Here is a 19,248-nt window from a genome sequence, read left to right as displayed (position 1 = left end):
CATGTATTTTATGTTCTGTTCAAGAAATCCTTGCTCAATCCAGTGTCAGACACACACAAAACTCTCATGTTTTCTTTTAGAAGCTTGCTAGTGTTGACTCTTGTGTTTTGGTACCTGATCTGTTCCTAGTTAATTTTTCTACATGGTGTTATTGAAGTGTTGAGGTTTACTATATTGCATAAGGTAATCCAGTTGTTCTAACACCATTTGTTGAGAAGACCTTCTTAACCCCTATTGAATTCTTAGGCATCTTTGTTGCATCAGTTGACAGTATGCCTGTGGGTATGTTTCTGGACTCTTATTTGCCATTGAACTATATGTCTGTCTTTACACCCATGCCACAGTGTCTTGATCAGTGTATCTTTATATCTGAAAATCAAGTAGTACTAGTTCTCCAACTTGGTTTTTCTTTTTCAAACTTGTTCTGCTAAACCTGGTCCTTGGCCTTTCTGTATAAATTTTAAAAGCAATGCATTGATTTTTCAAAAAGCCTTTAGGCATTTTGATTAGGATTGCACTGAATCTGTAGATCAGTTAGCATATTAGCTACATATTAGCAACACTGAGTCTTTCAGTTTATGATCATGGTTTATATCCTCTTTACATCTTAAATTTCCCTCAGAAATGTTTTGTAGTATCATTTCTCTTAAGTCTATGGAATTTCCTTAAACATTTCTAGTAGTACAGAGAAATAGCAACCCTTAAGTTGTAGGAAAAAGTATGAACTTCTTATTTGAAAACGTCTCTTGGATGTTTTATTGCCATTCCCAAAAAGGTAGCAAAGGATGATAAAATGAGTGTATTGTATGGATTATGAAGGTAGAGGTAACCAAACTTAATAAAGAACTTGAGGTCTTTTTCTATTGAAGATCCCAACATATTCAGTATTAAGTCTCCTTTCCTGCTTTGGGTGATGGATCATCAGACCACACAGTGTTGGTGGCTTCTGCAGCTTTGTTTTCCTTTACCTCTCCTTATCACCTTCACAGTCCCCTTAAAAGAAATTACCTTAAAAGGATATTGGGAAATTGACACAAAGTTGTGAAGCTGCCAGAGAACCTAGCAATTGAAGATACACAACCTACGCTTTCCCCAAAAACTGTGTACAGAATTAATTTTTACACACACACACACTTTTCTGCTTTTATGCCAGCACTAGCAGTTAGAAAATTAAGGAAACCTCCTTCTCATATGGACAGTAAAAATGTAAAATAATAAATATGTGGGAACTACATGAATAAACAACAGAATTTTAATTGAGCTCCGTTATAGCTCACTTGGGTAAATGTAAAGCAGCTCCTAAAAGAAAAGACTGAATATTTTTAAGGGTGTTACTACTTCCTGAAATACTTTCTAAGTATATTGCTATTCAGATCTAAACCACCTTGTCAAAACAAAACAAAAACCACCTTGTCTTCTTTGGGGAGCTGGTGTTGGTGGTGAGAAGAATTGACTAAGCTATTTTAAATATAATCTGAAAAAATAAAGTTAAAATGGCCAGGACATTTTAGAAAACATAACAGGTAGGGATTTGCCTTCCCAAATACTAAGATTTATTATAAATACATAATAAATTTTAAAGTATGATACTGATCTTTTCAGTTCTTAAGAAGAGAACTTTTTTTTTAATGTTCATTTATTTTGAGAGTGGGGGGAGCAGAGGGAAAGAGAGAATCTCAAGAAGGCTCCATGCTCAGCATAGAGCCCCACATGGGGCTTGATCCCATGACCCAGGAGTCGTGACCTGAGCTGAGATCAAGAGTCAGATGCTCAACTGACTGAGCCACCCAGGCGCCCCAAGAAGAGAGCTTTTTAAAAAATGTTTATTTTTGAGAGAGAGAATATTTCAACCTGGCTCCACAGTGGGGCTCAGTCTCACGAATTGTAAGATCATGACCTGAACAGAAATCAAGAGTCGATCACTTAACAGACTGAGCCACCCAGGCGCCCCTTGAAGAGAACTTTTAAAAAACATGACTGCTTCCTACCTGAGAGCTACAGAATCAAAAGCTTTGGCAGTATGTTCTAGATATATATGCTTTTAAGGAGCTTACAGTAGAAAAAATAAAAAAGAAGAAGAAACTCACAGTAGATTTGATATGACAGAATCACCTGTGGCTATGAACAAACCCATGTAGGAGGACCAATTCTTGAATTCTGAAGGAAGCAAATTCCGAGGAGATGCAGATTCCAGTGCGTATCTCCAACTTTATTCCTCTTCTGTTTTGGGCCAACAACTTGTTCTTTAATGAATAGGGATAATAACTGTAAGGAAGAACAGTGGCTTTTTATTTACAGAAGAGTATGTCATATCATTTTTGGGGGGGGGGCATACAATACATAATGACTTCTTTTAAATTTCAGATGTGGGGGAGGGGGTTGGGGGTGGGGTGATATGAATTTGTTGTTTCTGGATCTCCTGTCTGTTATGTTAACTTTATTAGCTCTGTACCATTTGAATGTTTTTGTTCTTGTTGGTTCATTTAGTTTTGGCATATAGTATGTACAGTAAGGGAGGATGGCCTGTATTTTGTTTATACATCATTGCTGTAAATTTTTAACTTGGTGACCAGATGCACTTGATAAAAGCATATGATTTGGTATTATATTTTTCATCTCTGTTTATTATTCTGGATAAAAACAAGCAAAATAACCATTTAACTGGTGAAATTATTTTAAAGCAGTCATTTAAGCTGGAAATAATTATCTTAAGGGCATATAGCAAATGGAGAATGATTTGTTCAAACAAACGTACTAAATCTCAGTCAGAACAGGACTCTGGCATTTGACCCATGACCCACTCCCACCCTCTCCCTGCGCTCAGCTTGAAGGAAGCTCTAACTCTTGTCTGAGCAGGGGAAACAGACTGTGGGCATCAGTCATACCTTCTAGCTTCTCGTGGCAGATGCTGTCTTCCAGGCAGCTGAGGTCAAAAAGCCTTCCTTCTCTCAGCCTTTTCTCAGAGTGGAAATGTGCTCCAGTCTCAGCAGATTGAGCATACTGAGGTTTATTTAGGTCAGGCCTCATTCATAAGGCAGAAGTTCTGTGCCAGGAGAGGCAAGTGATCCACCACCCCCTGTCATAAAGCACAGATGTCACTCTGAGAGAAGTGGGTTATTGTCCTAACCTCCAGTTTCTGTGCAGCGGCACAGTGGTTCTTGCAAAGGGAAAGGCAGGCCTTGAGAACGGAGAATTCTGTAGCTCTCTCAGGGGGACTGACTTTATTTGGAACAGAGCTTACAAAAAGTTGTTGAAAATGATGGAGATCTTTGTGGTGAACAGTTAAGAGGAGGCTGGTAGCTCCATGATACTAGTAGCAACAAGTGAAATGGCAGACCAGTCAGAATCTTTACGGAGAGAACCAGATAAAAAGAAGAGCCCTCCTGGGGTTCGAGTTAGCCTCAAAGACTGGCAAGGCAACACCCTGCCCTTACAAAGAGGCCCCACTTTCATTGGATCAGACACTGGTGCAATTTATGCCCCAGGATGTGGCAACAACACACCAATGAAACAAACTAGTAGAGGCTAATGCCTGGGTGTGTGATACTGCTACAGGCTGATCAGCGAGCACTGTGTAAAGGGAAGACCTGAGAAAGAAACTGCCAGAGAGTCTGACTAAACCCACAGTCATTCCCAGTAGACAGGGAGACTGCATGCTCAAGACCACATCCCCTGAGAAAAGTGATAACAGAGGCTGCACATTGGGGGGAAATAGACTTCAATGAACCTAGAGATCAAGAGGGACATTTTTTATGATAAAAGGGTCAACGTATTAGGAAGACATATAACAACGTATGTTGTTACATATGTAACAACAGAACTCCAAAACACATGAAGCAAAATGTGACAGAAGTGAAGGGAGAAATAGTTCAAAAACAAGAGTTGACTACATTAATACTCCACTTTCAATAATGGATAGAACATCTAGACAGAAGATCAACAGAGAGGAGAGATTTGAACAACACTCTGAAGCAACTAGACCTAACAGATGTGTATAAGGAACACTCCACCCAAAAAGAACAAAATAGTGATTCTTTCCAAGTATACGTGGAACATTTTCCAAGAAAGACTTTCTGCTAGGCCATAAAAAAATCAAAGGATTCCAATCGTACACAATATGTTTTCCCACTACAAAGGAATGATATTAGTAGAAATTATTTACAGAGGATATATGAGGAATTCACACATATGTGGAAATTAAATAATGCATTTCTAAATAATCAGAAGAAGGAATCACAAGGGAAATTAGCAAATAGTTTGAGATGAATGAAAGCCGAAACATACCAAAACTTATGAGACGTAGCCAACAGCACTTAGATGGCAATTTAAAGCTGCAGCTGCCTATATTTTAAAAGATCTGAGTTCAGTGCCCTGTCTTCCTTAAAAGACCAGGAGAAGAGCATACTAAACCTAAAGCAGGCAGAAGGAAATAATAATGATTAGAGCAGAAATAAATGAAATAGTATAGAAAAATAGAGAAATTAACAAAATCAAAGGTTCGTTCTTTGAAAAGATACAACAAAATTGGTAAATGTTTTATCTAGGACTGCTCAAGAGAAAAAGACTCAAATTACTAAATCACAAATCAGATAGGGGAAATTACTAGTGACCTTATGGAGATAAAAAGGATTTAAGGGAAATACTACTGTGAATCATACATAAATCAGCAGACTAGATAGTTTAAATGAAACAAGCAAATGCCTAGAATAAGACACAAACTACTGAAACTGACATAAGGAGAAATAGAAAATCTGAACAGACCTGTGTAGCAGGTTGAATTATGTGCCCCCACTCGAAAAAAAAAAAAAAAGATGAAGTTCTAATCCCTGGTACTTATAAATGTGACATTATTTGGGAAATGTGGTCTTTGCAGATTAATTAATAAGTTAAGATGAGGTTATACTGGATTAGAGTGGGTCCTCAATCCAGCACCTGGTGTCTTTATAAGGGAGATTTGGAGACCAAGACACGCACACGGAAGGCCATGTAAAGTTAGAAGAAGAATTGGAGTTAATGCTGTCACAAGTCAAGAAATGTTGGATTGCTGGAAATCACCAGAAGCTAGGAAAAAGCAGGGAAGGATTCTCTCATAGAGGCCTTCAGAAGGAGCATGGCTTTGTTGACACCTTGATTGCAGATTTCTAGATTCCAGAGTTGTGAGAGAGTAAACTTCTGCTGTTTTAAGCCACTCAGTTTGTGGTAATATGTTACAATAGCCCTGGGAAACTAATGCAACCTAGAACAAGTGAAGAGATTGAATTGGTAATTTTAAAATTTCCATCAAAGAAAAGCCTGTGGCCAGACACCTTCATTGGTGATTTCTGCCAGATTTTTTTTTTTAACGTTTTTTTTTTATTTTTGAGACAGGGAGAGACAGAGCATGAACAGGGGAGGGGCAGAGAGAGGGAGACACAGAATCTGAAACAGGCTCCAGGCTCCGAGCTGTCAGCACAGAGCCCGACGCGGGGCTCGAACTCACGGACCGCGAGATCATGACCTGAGCCGAAGTCGGCTGCCCAACCACCTGAGCCACCCAGGCGCCCCTTCTGCCAGATATTTTTAAAAGAACTAATACCAATTCTACACAAATTTATCTAAAATATAGAAGACGACTTCCTCGCTTTGTGAGACTAGTATTATTTGAATACCAAAACCAGACAGATCACAAGAAAACTGCAGAGCAGAATCACTTAGGAATACCAATAACAACAATAAAATTCTCCACGAAATATTAGCAAACCAAATCAAGGAACATATGAAAACTGTTACACTCTCTTACCAGGTGAGATTTTTCTCAGGAATGCAAGGTTGGTTTACACCACAAAATCAATTAATGTAATATAATGCATTAATGGGAATCAGTGATAAAAACCACGTGATCATCACAATGGATGTCCCTGCAAAAAGTGACCAAATCCAACACCTTTTTGTGATAAAAACACCCAAGAAACTAGGACTAGAAGAGAAATTCCTCAGCCTGATCTACAAAAATACACAGCTGTGGTAAAAACTGGACATTTCCCCCCTAAAATTAGGAACAAGACAGAGTTGTCCATTCTCAATACTTCTATGCACTGTTCTACCAGAAGCCCTAGCCTTGGCAATTAGGCAATAAAAGCAGGGGTGCCTGGCTGGCCCAGTTGGTTAAGCATCCAACTCTTAGTGTCACCTCAGGTCATGATCCCAGGGTCATGGGATTGAACTTTGTGTTGGCCTCTGCCCTGAGCATGGAGCCTGCTTAAGATATTCTCTTTCTCTCTCTCTTTTTCTGTCTCTCTCTCTCTTCCTCTCCATCCCCCACTCTCCCTCTCTCCCTCCCTCTGTCCCTCTCCCCTGCTTGTATGCTCGCTTGCTCGCTCTCTCTCTCTCTCTCTCTAAAAAAAGAAATCAGAGTTACCCAGATTGCAAAAGAAGTAGTAAAAGTATTTGTAGATGACATGATGTTGTATATGGAAAATTTTAAGGAATCAACAGAACACAATATATTAGAGTTAATAAGTTCAACAAGGTTGTAGAATACAACATTTTTAAAAAAATTGATTGTATTTCTATACAATAGCAATGAATAGTCTGAACGTGAAAATTAAGAAAACAGTTCCATTTACTATAGCATCAAAAGGAATAGAATACTTAGGAATAAAGTTAACACAAGTTTAAGACTTGTACACTAAATTGTTGAAATAAATTAAAGAAGATCGAAATAAATAGAAAGGTATGATCTCATGTTCGTGGATTGGAACACTTAATATTATGAAGATGGCATTACTCCCCCAAATACCCTGCAGATTCACTGTGTAACCTACCAAGATTTCTGGTGACTTCTTTGCAGAGATTGGCAAACTGATCTTAAAATTCATGTAAAAATTTACAGGATGCCTGAGTAGCCAAAACAATCTTAGAAGAGAGGATTTACACTTCCTAATAGCAGAACTTACTACAAAACTACCATGATCAACATAGTGTGTTTCTGGCCTACAGATTGATATGTAGATCAGCGGAACAGAGTTGAGCATCCAGAAGTAAAATTTATAGCCAGTGATTTTTGACAAAGGAAGTTGGACCCCTTCCTTTTACCATACACAAAAGTTTATTTGAAACGGGTCATATACCTAAAAGTAAGTTCTAAAACTATAAAACATTTAGAAGAAAACATAAGAGTAAATCTTAATGATCTTGGGCCAGCCACTAGTTTTTTAGATATAATACCAAAGCACAAATGTCAAAAAACAAATTGGGATTCATTAAAATTAAGAACTTTGTACTGTTAACAGTAGTAGGTAGCATCAGTGAAGTGATAATAAAGCTCATTGATGGGAGAAGATATTTGCAAATCTTAAATCTGATAATGGAATTGTATCCAGAATATATCAGGAATTCTTACAACTCAAACATTAAAAAAAGGTGAGCCCAATTAAAAACTGGGCAAAGCATAAGAATGTACATTTCTCCAAAGAAGGTATTTAAATGGCCAGTTAGATGTTCAACATTATTAATCATTAGGGAAATCTAATCAGAACCATTAGGCACCATTTCTTGTGTACTGGAATGGATGTAATAAAAATGATAGCAAGTGTTCATGAGAATGTGGAGAAGTCAGAACCCTCACTGCTGTTGGGAATATTAAATGGTACACCGGCTTTGGAAGATGGTTTAGTGTACTTTTTCAGAATGGTAAATATAATTAGCATATGATCTACAAATTCCACTCCTAAATACATATCCAAGAAAAATGAAAATACACAAAAACTTGTACACAAACACTAAAGACTGCATTATTTGTATCATAGCAGCCAAAAAGAAATAATGGTCATTATCAACTGATGAATGGATAAAATGTGCTACATCAGTACAATGGAATGTTATTTGGCAATAAAAAGGAACGAAGTACCGGTATCTGCTACGATGGGGTGAACCTTGAAAACATTATTCTAGGAGGAAGAAACCACACACACACACCCACACACACCATGAATATTGCACGGTTCCATTTATGTGAAATACCCAGAATAAGCAAGTCTGTAGAGAGAGGCAGAAAATACTACAGTGGTTGCCTAATGTTGGGGCAAGTGGGAGAATGGGAAGTGAGTGACTGTTAATGTCTTGGGGTACAAAAATATTCTGAAGTTTTATCATGGTGATGGTCCCACACCTCTGTGAAGCTACATGAAAAACATTGAATTTATACTTTAAATAGGTGAATTCTATGATACGTGTATTATATCTCAGTAAAACTGTTTGGAAACAACAAATTGGTGTGACTATAATTTAGATGAACCAACTAAAAGTTATCTGAAGGTCTCAGCGTCCAGGTTGATAAAATTGGTAATTAATTGTTTAATTCAAGAAAAAAACATGTAACACCTTCCTTACTGAGTGCTGTTAGTTGCTATGAGTTGATTTAGATTAGAAAGTAGCCTGAATGCAACATTTGAGCATGGTTTAAGTATAGATATTCTGTGCTTGCTTTGGCAGCACATATGCTAAAATTGTAACCATACAGAAAAAATTAGCATGGCCCCCACGCAAGGATGATACAGATTCACAGATTCGTGAAGTGTTCCTTATTTTTGTGGTGAGCTCCAAGTGTTGTATGTAAGTGTTGAATCACTAAATTCTACACCTGAAATTAATATTACACTGTATGTTAACTAGCAGGAATTTAAATAAAAACTTGGAAAGACGTGGAAAGGATACACGTATTTGTAAATGTATGTGTAGAATCAATGGGGATAGCTGTATGCTTAACACATTGAAACTACACTGTGTACAATGCGTCCTTCAACTAACATCTCTCATTGAGATACACATTTTTAAACACGAAAAATAAAGATATCCTGCTGAAAGTCTGACTAAACTTACTGAATGTAGGACTGAGGGGTTAAATACAGTTTATACCATATAATGTCTGAATTTAAAAATCACTAAACAATGAAATGCCATTAAAATATAATACAGTTGAGGATTTTATTGGTCTCTAATTAGTACCCGTTCCTGATCCTTTCAGATGTTAAATCTGTATCAAAATTACATTATTTTGTGATTCATTTTTAAAAATTAATTTCTTTAGGCCACGAAAGAGAATGTTGGCAAATACAACTATAATAAAGTTGGCAAGTACAACTATAATAAACTTAGTTGGTTAAGTGTCCAACTCTTGATCTCAGCTCACGTCTTGATCTCAGGGTTGTGAGTTAAAGCCTCGTGTTGGTTGGGCTCCATGCTGGGCTGGGGAAGCCGAATGAATGAATGAATGAATGAATGAAAATGTTTTTTATAATGACTTTATAACAATATTTTCTTTATGTGGCAGACTTAACGTGTCTCATGGATATTTTATGGGATGATTGTTTTCGTTTGATTATGCAAGAGAGTTCTTCATATTAAAGTGTAATATAGAATTGGTGCTAAATGTGTCTTTGCAAAAGACACATGTTTTGGTTGTGCTGTTGACACAGTTTGTACAATGGAGAAATGATAAAAATCTGATTGCACATGTCATTGCTTGTATTTGAAATCTTTGAGAAAATTGTGGATTATAATGTGCCTTCAGTGCCCTGTTTGCTTCCTTTTCACTGTGTCAGGGTGTGTCCCCATTTTCTTTTTTAGAGTACTTTTAGGTACTTCTAAGTACTTTTAAGTTTTCCATGACAGAATTATATATGCCTGTGGTGATACATTGTGGTGATTTGAAGTAAATTATATGCATTGGAACTTAAAGAACACTTAAAAGATGTACTTACTTAGTCTCCTGTTCATTAGCTACAAGAGTGGAAGTAAATGCAAAGCATTGTCTACCTAGTCTAGTGCTCCTACAGCCTGAGAGCAGATTCTGGGAGTCTTTGGGATGAGTCTAGTGTGGCAGTTTGAAACTTTGTGATCAGGACTTAACATGTTTATATTGTAAGCATGTTCAAGCATATATAGAAATGTGTACCTTTAGAACATGTGACGCAGTATATTTTTAAATTCTGTTTTCTAGAGCCAGTTTTAACGTATTAATTTCACAACTCTCTACACATTTGAAAGCTACAGTTTATGAATTATATTATAGGCACAGAATTATGAATTCGGATACATTCTTTTGAGTTTTCCCTTCTGACGGCCCTTTTAAAATTATGTTTGTTTTGTGTCTGGAGAAAACATCTTATACTAGGAGGGCAAACATGATTCTCAAATAGTATTTAGGATTTAAGCTATTTTTTTTTTGTCTGAGTTGAATGTCTGTGTACTATTGCTGTATGGTGTAATAAGAACGGACATATTTAAATGCTCAAGAAAAATCTTCCGTTAGTAATGTTATTTTAATTAGAGTTTATCTGTCAGTTTTAAACAAAACTTGTAAGATACAAGTATATTTTTACATTCACTTTGCTTTTATACTTTTGTGGAGATAAATTTTATTCTGATTTTAAGTTTTAAGATATTTTAATTGTATTAAACTGATTTGTCTTATCTGTTACTAACATTTGTCTTTGATTTTGCATCTGTGCTTTTGATACTGAATGGGGAAAGATTTTTGTGCAAATATTTCACCAAATATTTTTGCAGGGACACTTAGTCGGTCTGGATGAACCAGCTTCGGGAGCTGGGCAAGAAGCTCTGCTTAAACAAGAGCAAGCAAAAATCATTCGATTCGAGAGACAAGCAGAAGAGTTCCTCAATGCAGTCTTTTATAGAAAAGGTTGGTTCTAGTGAAGAATGGCATTTAGCATCTGCTTGTCTTATATTTTCTTAATTTTAATGTCATTTTTAAAAAGAGTTACTTTTCAAAACATTTTTCTTTGTTGATAACACACTTTATATTCCTTTGGTCAAGTTAAATTTGGAATAGGTTAAGGCAACTCTTCTTCCCTCTTTTTCAGTTTGAAGTGATGGAATCATGTAAGTTTTGTTAAATAGTTCCTGAAAGTATTAGGAAAGTCTGAAAAATTCTGAGGTCTCAGTACTAATATATTTTGTCAAATTTTCTTACATACATAGTGACAGTTTTCATCGCAGATAACCATAAAGCTGTATAAAATTTTAGTGATAACTTGCTGAAATTTCATTTAGAGAGATGTGAAGTTGTATCTTAAAATTAGATTTACGGGCATTTATTTCCTTTATAGAGCCTTGTTTCGCTGAAACTTCTTTCAATTATTAAAATCAGAGAAAGGAATTCATAATTATGTAATAAAACTTTCCCCCTTACATTTGAGGTGGTATTTAGTAGCTCCACCTCTTATATTTTTCAATTTAACTTTCTCCTTAAAACCTTTGTAGACATGATTTACATTTTGTTTCTCTATTCACAAAGCCTAATTACCATCGGCCAAGACCTTCAGAAAGCTTCCTTCCCTCTATGATCCATTCTAGTGAAGTCTTTACTTTCAAGAAATTCTAAATGGATTTGTGTTCCTTAGTTATGTCTTTCCTCTAGTTCCGAGACAGAGGTTACTGTGATAGGTTCTAAAAAAGTGTCCTACAATCTCTTGTGACCCTGAATACTCTTTAATATTCAGCAGACTCAATGGTTCTGCTTTCTTCAGTACTTCTTTATATGTTCTAGTTTATATTCCTCATTCTTCTGGGAATTCCCTCCCCTCTGAAATTTGAAGGGTGATTTTTGCCTTTACAGTGGTTGGAAGTCTGATAAAGTGCTATTCTGATTGGTTGGTTACAGTTGGAAACCAGCTGATGTTCTGCTTAATGTGGTCAGTATTTTCAAAATGGAGTATGAAGTGTCCTATAAAATTAAGGAACGCACGAGATTATTGTTTTCAGTGACACCTTTTTTTTCCTATGCAAAATTAAATTTTTCAGTACACCCTCACCTCACTTTTAGTACCCTCAGCACCCTCTGACGTGAAGCTCCCAACTGAGGCTCCCATGCTCACTTTATCATCCCCTAAGTACCCTGAAATCTAAAATTATGTTCCAAATAGTAATTTTCTTAGTTGTATAAACATTTGATTGTTTTATTAAAGTAATTCACATTAAAGTATAAATGATAGACTCGTTCTGTCAGTTTATTAAATAAAATATCTTTACAGCTCCTCTGCTGCTCCTGTCCTTTAGGATGTGTACTGAATGAGTCACGGGCCTATTGCTGCAGCAATCTTCGTTATCTGCAAAGAGGAGCTCCTCTTCCTATATGTGGAGAAACCACTTTTCATCCAGTCTTTGCTTGGAGGGAGTTAATAAGGCCAATCATAAGCATATTCCTAAAGAGAATTCTAGCCTACTTCTCTGCTAGTCCCATCCCTTTGTCATGTAGGAATAGCTTAAAGTTCTTCTAAGTTTTATTTTAAAATTAAACTTTTGGATACATGAGGGAAGGAATGTTTACCTTGGAATCAGCCTTAGGGTAGACTTTAGGGATGAGAATCCTCTGAAATTGTATGTAAAGTTAAGTTTGTGTATTTGTATACTGGCATATGATGTTCAGAAAAAGAACTATTGCTTTGCTATTAGAAGTTCCTTCCCCCTTGTTTTATGTATTAATATTGATATTTTTAAATATTAATCTTCATGGAAATGTCTGAAAGCCATTAGTACTCTTCAAGTTATACCAAAAATGTATATAATACGCAGAGATATGACAGGCAATTTAGTCTGAAGGGTGTGTGTGTGCGCGCGCGCGCGCGCGTGTGTGTGTATACATATATACATACACACACACATATATATATATATTTTAAATAAATAGTTCAGAGATTTGGAGTTATTAATACTTTGTTTCCAAGTATTGCAAATTGTGTGTTTTAAATGAGTATGAAAAGGTTCTAAAAGCTAAGTAGGAACATAGATGCAATTAAAGTAGGCTTTTGTGGTATGGATTCAGTAATAAATTTTAGCTTATGAACGGTATACCTTCAACTATCATTATCAAAATTTTTCCAGCTTTGTCACTTGTGTTAGAAAATTTGACACTTTCTAAAAGTTAGATTTGCATTTTAAAAACATAAGTGGCTGTAATGTAACATTTACTTGTTTTCCTGTAGTGTTAATTTTGATCTGATTTGTGGTTTTTATTTGACTCACTTGTGCATGTTCCCCAAGACATGTCTAGATTTATAGAAGTTGTGTTTTAAGTAAGTGAAAGAATGAAATGTGTTCAGGAAACTTTTCAAAACATGTAGAAATTCATATGACAGATATGTCATCAATTTGTAAGTATGAATTGTGTTTTATGGTTATGTTCTTCATTCAACAAAGAGGCAAGATACACCACAGCCATTTAAAGCTCAGAGGTAGCAGTTTATGGTCTTTATTCTAAAATCCCTGATTTTTCAAAAATCTATATATTTATGAATCTAGTTTAACTCTGCCTATTTGAAAACTTTCTTTATGTGTTACAGGGGATAAGAAGATACATTAATATATAAAACTTGAAAAAATATAAAACTTGAAATTATATACAGTCTTTTATTTGGAAGATAGGTCGTAAGTGGAAAGTTAAATGAATATTAATAAGAATATTCAGTGGGTAGAGATTTTAAAAAAGCAATGTATGGCTAAAATGTTTATTAAAATTTTTAAGGAACTCATTCATGGTTGTAATAATTTCTGAACCTTACCTATTTGAATACCTTGATTCTTAAACCATCTAGCACACTCAAGTCTATTTATAGAGAAGAAACATGGGGTTAGAAGTACTTTTGGTAGAACAGAAATGTTGCTGCTGGTAGAGAAAAACCTCATTAAACTCCAGAGAATTAAATATTCTGACTTTAGACTTTCTTCTGGTATTTAATGTTGTTTTTCAGGGGGAAAAAAAATTATTCTTAGAGTCCCATGAAGTTTTGATGATGTGTATGTTGTGGAGATTTTAGGTTTGAATTGTAATGAGTCAGTTTATCTCTAAATTTATAAATCAACCTTATAGCTCCAACATATTATGGGTAAAGTAATTTACCTTATGTAGTTGATCTTTAAAAGACCAAAGAAACTCAGGTTTTCTGGAACTGCCTTCTGAAACCTCTGAAGTGTGGTGTGGAAGTAAAGGTCACAGGTGGAACATTAAGATCAGGGGGAGAGTTTTAATCAAGGGTCTACCACTAACCATCTATACAGATTTGAAGAGGTCACTTCCCTTTAGACACATTAACCTTATTTGTCTACAGAAAAAAACAAACAAACACTATTTGATGGTGATTGATTTGACTGATCCATTTATTACTCAGCTAATATGAATGCATACTTTATGCCAGGCAAGATTAGGTGCTGAGTATACAGAGGTAAACAAACATAATCTCTGCTCTTGAGAAGCTTAGTCTCCCTGAGAGTGTGGTAATGATAGAGATGTGATGATATATTTATACCAAACATTTTCTCTTTTATTTTGCCCTATTTGACCTTCAGGGTCCCTCCCAGTGCCAGAAGTTCTACGAGTTAATGAATTCATATGGTCTTTATTTTTAAATTAACATGGACTAGAAATTGATAAGTTTATTTTATTAATTCCTTTGCTATTGTGTTTAATGATTGGCAGAGTATATTTAAAGAACTCGTGGAAAATATATGGTGTTAAACTTTGAGATCTGGCCTTTAAACTCCGAGCCCAGTGGTTCCAGCTGCACCTAGAAACTTGGTAGAAATGCCAGTCCTTGACCTCACCCTACAACTGCTAAATCAGTTAACCCTGGGGATAGGACCCAGCAGTCTGTTTTTACAAGCCCTCAAAGTGATTCTTATGAGCCTGAAAATGTGAGGCTATGGCCCCAGTCTGTCATGGACCTTATATTAAGTATCTCCTTTTACAGTTTTGCTATGCCTTCAGTCTTTGACAGAAAGTAGATTATGTACTCATAACTGAGTAATCCATTCTTCAACAATTTAGGAAGAGATGGCTGAGGAAAGGTCTAGGAAAAACCAGATGTAATCTATAGGTGGTAAACAGAAGTAATTATTTCATAAAAGAAAGGTTTGAGATTTCTGTATCAGGTAAGTGATTTTTGCCCATAAGATATACTATTTGTTTTCCCTTTATTTAATTTCATAATACTGAGGGGGGTGTTTAGAAGTGATTTTATGAAAAGTTTACTTTAAAAAATCTGCAGCTCATAAGCTTAGAGCTTAAAAATCTAATTCTGGGAGGGAATACTATTTTTAGGAGATTGCGTTTTAAGAAAAAAAATGAAATTTTATGTTTGCTTGAAAGCTGTCTTTTTTTTTTTTTTTTTTTTTTTTTTGTAGTACATTGTCCCAGTTTAAAAGTAAATAAATCTTTGTTTACAGACAGTCCCTGGGTCTCCGACCCCAATATTCCCCTAGTGGCCCGTGAGATCATGCAGCGAATGATCCAACAATTTGCTGCTGAATATACCTCAAAAAATAGCTCTACTCAGGACCCCAGCCAGCCCAATAGCACAAAGAACCAAAGCCTGCCGAAAGCATCTCCAGTCACCACCTCTCCCACGGCTGCAACTACTCAGAACCCTGTGCTCAGCAAACTTCTCATGGCTGACCAAGACTCACCTCTGGACCTTACTGTCAGAAAGTCTCAGTCAGAACCTAGCGAACAAGGTATGGTTTGATGTCAAGGTCTCCTCTGTCCAATCAGAATAATTTTGGGGAGAAGAAAATTATTGGCAAGTAGGGCACCAGTAACAATAGGATAAAAACTAATTTGATTCTTAAATTATTCCTGACTATGCAGTCATAGAGAAGTACAGATAAAATGGCTACTATACATTATATATCAGTTGTTTGTAGTCAAGATCAGTGTACCACTCAGGAAAGTTAGGTGGTTACACTTGTTACTGATCTTTAAGTTACTTGATATGTATATAAATATTTTATGTTTTACAAAGCATTGCCATATCCATTGTTTTTAAAACCCCTGTAAAAAATTAAGTTTCCCCTGATCATCAGTGTTCTAGAATTAGCGTCTAGCTGAGAAATACATGTATCTTGTTAGGTAGAATTTATACTCTGCAAATGAAATTATAAGGCAAGAATGTGTATTGTTTGCATTTTTAAAAAAGAAACTCCTAGGGTTAGATATAATGAGGAAGACAGTAGACACAGCAGGTTGTTCAGTGTATTCCATATGTATATGGATATACATGTATATATACAAGCACCTCCATATGTATATGTACTGTATTATGAATTAACCTTAGAATATTTCCAAGGTAATTTAAATTTGTTGGTGAGGATCCTAATTAAGGGACAAGGTTAAAAGGTTATCAGTTTTGCCTAGCAAATATTTCTTGAATCTAAGAAAAGTTTACTCTTAAATAGATTAAATATTTGGGGTTTGTTGTGATCCCTTTTACTTTTAATTTCACAGAGATGCAGTGAGCATTTCACCTGGGCCATTGTTTGACCCATTACAGATTGTAAATTGGTGATGTCTATTCTAGTGAGAGTTCATTTTCCTAGAATATCTCCTAAGAGTGTGCAGAAAGTTATGAGAGGTGTGGATTTATTGGTGAGAAATACATGTTCATTTTACAAAATTAGGTTTGAATTTGTATGAAGAACCTCTTAGAAAGGACTTTCTTTTGCTTATTATAAGTAATTTAAGAAGGATTTACATTTAATGGACTGGCTTTAGGTTTTTAAAGAATACATTTTTGAATAGTTTTTCTTTTCCTTTTTTTCTGTTTCTGGGTAAAGAACAGCAATCGTAATCTCAAAATTCTCAGAGATTTCCTAGTAGAATTCCTCATTGTCATATGTTCACATTGATCATTGTACCTTTGGTCACCATATTCGCAAAATTGTGCTTTTCTATTTTATTGAGGGTTATCTTTACCAAAGATTGGTAGCTTTCATTAGAAGTCTTTTTTTTTTTTTTTTTTTTTAATGTTGATTCATTTCTTGAGAGAGAGAGTGTGCATGCGTGGAGAGAGGTGGGGGGGCGGGGTGGGGACAGAGAGAGAGGGAGACAAAGAATTTGAAGCAGGCTCCAGGCTTCGAGCTGTCAGCACAGAGCCAGACATGGGGCTCAAACTCACAAACCGTGAGATCATGACCTGAGCCAAAGTCAGACGCTTAACTGACTGAACCATCCAGGCGCCCCTAAAAATCTTTCTGCTCTAAATATTGCATTAAAAACTTCAGGTTTACAATAGGAGAATGACAGTGTAGAGGTTGTATTTAAAATATTAAGGATAGAGATTAACATACAAAGATACCACTTAGTCTAATTTAATTTCTAGTTGGTGCTGTACTTAAGAGATACATTGTAGTGACCGTATGCTCTGAAGAGGAATTTGACCTAGATGACAGGATTGTAGTGTATAGACTTCAAGTGAAACAGAATTTTAACATTATATTTCCCAGATCTATTTTCAAGTGTTTTCAATGAAACCACTGTATATTTAGTATATTTAAGTAGACTTAAAATATGTTGCCTATTTGATGATTAGACAGGCTCGGAAGTCTTTAAATAGTGTCTTTTGTTGGAAATATTTTGGTTGGAAATATTTTAAGCAGTGTGTTTGCTTGTTAGATGTCTAATTGGGTTAACTTGGTGTCCTTATAAGATTACAACTATATTTTTAGAATATTAGTGACTCTAAAGGACAACAGTTATTCTGGATGAGTGTGGGATTTTTGGTTTACAAGCTCAGTCACATATTTCTAACAGCCTGAAATCAGGAGTTACAGTGTGCTCAGACACAAATCCTATTTAGGTTCTATGTTGGGGCAGTTTTTAACATAACTAGATAGAAAGGCCTCTCTGCTTGTCAGCTGAAAATCAGAGCCATTGATTATTAGCTTGCTCTGTTAATTTTGGACAAAATGGCAGCTTTAAAAGTTGTCTAGAAGATGAGTTTTTTTTTCTAGACATGTCTATGAGGGAAAGAAGTCTTTGTGGGATAAGAAGGTCTTCTAATTTTATGTTCTGATAACATGAATTTGTTATTCTAGTTTCAGTAAAAAATGGTTAAATCTCTAGGCTTTCATCAGTATCAAGACGATTTCATTCTTCTCTTTCCTTAAACTTTGCTCACCAGTTTGTAACAGCTTATTAATTGAAAAACCTTGCCTTTATAAATACCAAGAAGTGAATTTTGAATCTCTGAAGAGTTTTTCCAAAAGATTGAATTCAGATATACAGTTTTTTGCAGATGTGTCCAAAGAGTAATGAGGACACATGAAAATCACAGTTAACATCTGATTCATCTTACAGACTATTTTGTATATACATATAATTTAACCATATAAACTTATGCTTCAAAATGATTTGTGTCACATAAAATTTTCTGAATCCAACTTTAATGTTTGTTTTAGTGTTTCGGGTAGACTTAGCTCTTGAGGAATTTGGTTTTATAATCTGATGTGGCACTGAGATCTCATATGCTTTGATAAAGGCACATTTCGAAAGCGAAGTCTAATAGTTCTATTTACATACTGTGTAAACTGCAATTTCTAATACCTGACGATATCCTAATGTCTTCAGTGGTAGGCTGGCTGTACCTTTTCTTTTGCCCTATTAATAAAATATTTAACCTTTGGAGATGTTAGATATAACAAGCTTTGCTAAATGTATGTCACTTTAGGAGGGAAGATACCCTGTCTTACGTATATAGCTAGTGTATCTGCTTGGTTGACTAGACCTATTGCTTTGTCATTTTTAGTCTGTTCAGTTCACATTTGTTCCTAGTTTTTAATATCCTCAGGTGTGTGTTTGTGTCTCTGCAGACGGTGTACTTGATCTGTCCACTAAGAAAAGTCCATGTGCTGGCAGCACTTCCCTGAGCCATTCTCCAGGCTGTTCCAGTGCTCAAGGGAACGGGTAAGGGAAAATATTTGTAGAATTTCACAGTTTATAGGGGACGGTTTATCGAAGATTGGTGAAAATCTCCTTTATATGTTTTAAAAATTAATTCTTCAGAGTAACGTTGTTATAAGTAGGCCTTTAGTAGATTGCTTAGTCCATTGATCAAGTAAAAGCACAGTCTGTGAAGTCCAGAATTGACTAGTGTAGATCAGGTTTGCCAAGTTAGTACAAATAGTAAATGATGGAAAATATGGCAAGAATGTCTTGGGACTTTCTGTTGTTGAGTGTTTGGGAGTGGGAAACCCAACCTAAATAATTCCAGAGTTCAGATGTAAAGGCAGTAGTATGTGTGCGGAGGTTGTTGAATGAAAATTGGGCTCCAGTATTTTACTTGGTATCTCTAATGAAATGTGTGGGTATGTGGGGGCTGTTTGTTTTTTTCTTGTTTGTTTGTTTTGGTTTTGTTTTATTTGTTGATTTGAACTGCAGTTTTAACTCTGTGTGGCAGTTCAGAAAAAATAATCGTATGT

General features: G+C 35.7%; 1 protein-coding gene and 1 pseudogene across 9 annotated transcripts in view; both read left to right on the top strand.

The window, feature by feature from the left end:
- Nucleotides 1–19,248, top strand: part of LCOR (ligand dependent nuclear receptor corepressor) — a 157,732-nt gene that overhangs the window by 84,819 nt on the left and 53,665 nt on the right. For 8 of the 9 annotated variants that reach the window (XR_013550539.2, XM_078434682.2, XM_078434681.2 and 5 more), the window contains 3 exons: nt 10,549–10,681; nt 15,220–15,507; nt 18,640–18,733. The exons of the other annotated variant lie outside the window; for it this stretch is intronic. Coding sequence is in view for 7 of the 8 variants with exons in the window: in XM_078434681.2 (XP_078290807.1) it covers nt 10,549–10,681; nt 15,220–15,507; nt 18,640–18,733 (515 nt within the window). In the remaining variant the exon portion in view is untranslated. The remainder of the gene's footprint in view (nt 1–10,548; nt 10,682–15,219; nt 15,508–18,639; nt 18,734–19,248) is intronic. 9 annotated transcript variants of the gene reach the window in all.
- On the top strand, nt 8,457–8,569 carry LOC132685725 (U6 spliceosomal RNA; annotated as a pseudogene).

Source organism: Panthera onca, chromosome D2, assembly GCF_046562875.1.
Source record: "Panthera onca isolate mPanOnc1 chromosome D2, mPanOnc1 haplotype 2, whole genome shotgun sequence".
In the NCBI taxonomy this organism is placed as follows: Eukaryota; Metazoa; Chordata; class Mammalia; order Carnivora; family Felidae; genus Panthera; species Panthera onca.
Note: the sequence above shows the minus strand (reverse complement) of the source record. Positions and strands in the feature narration are given on the sequence as shown.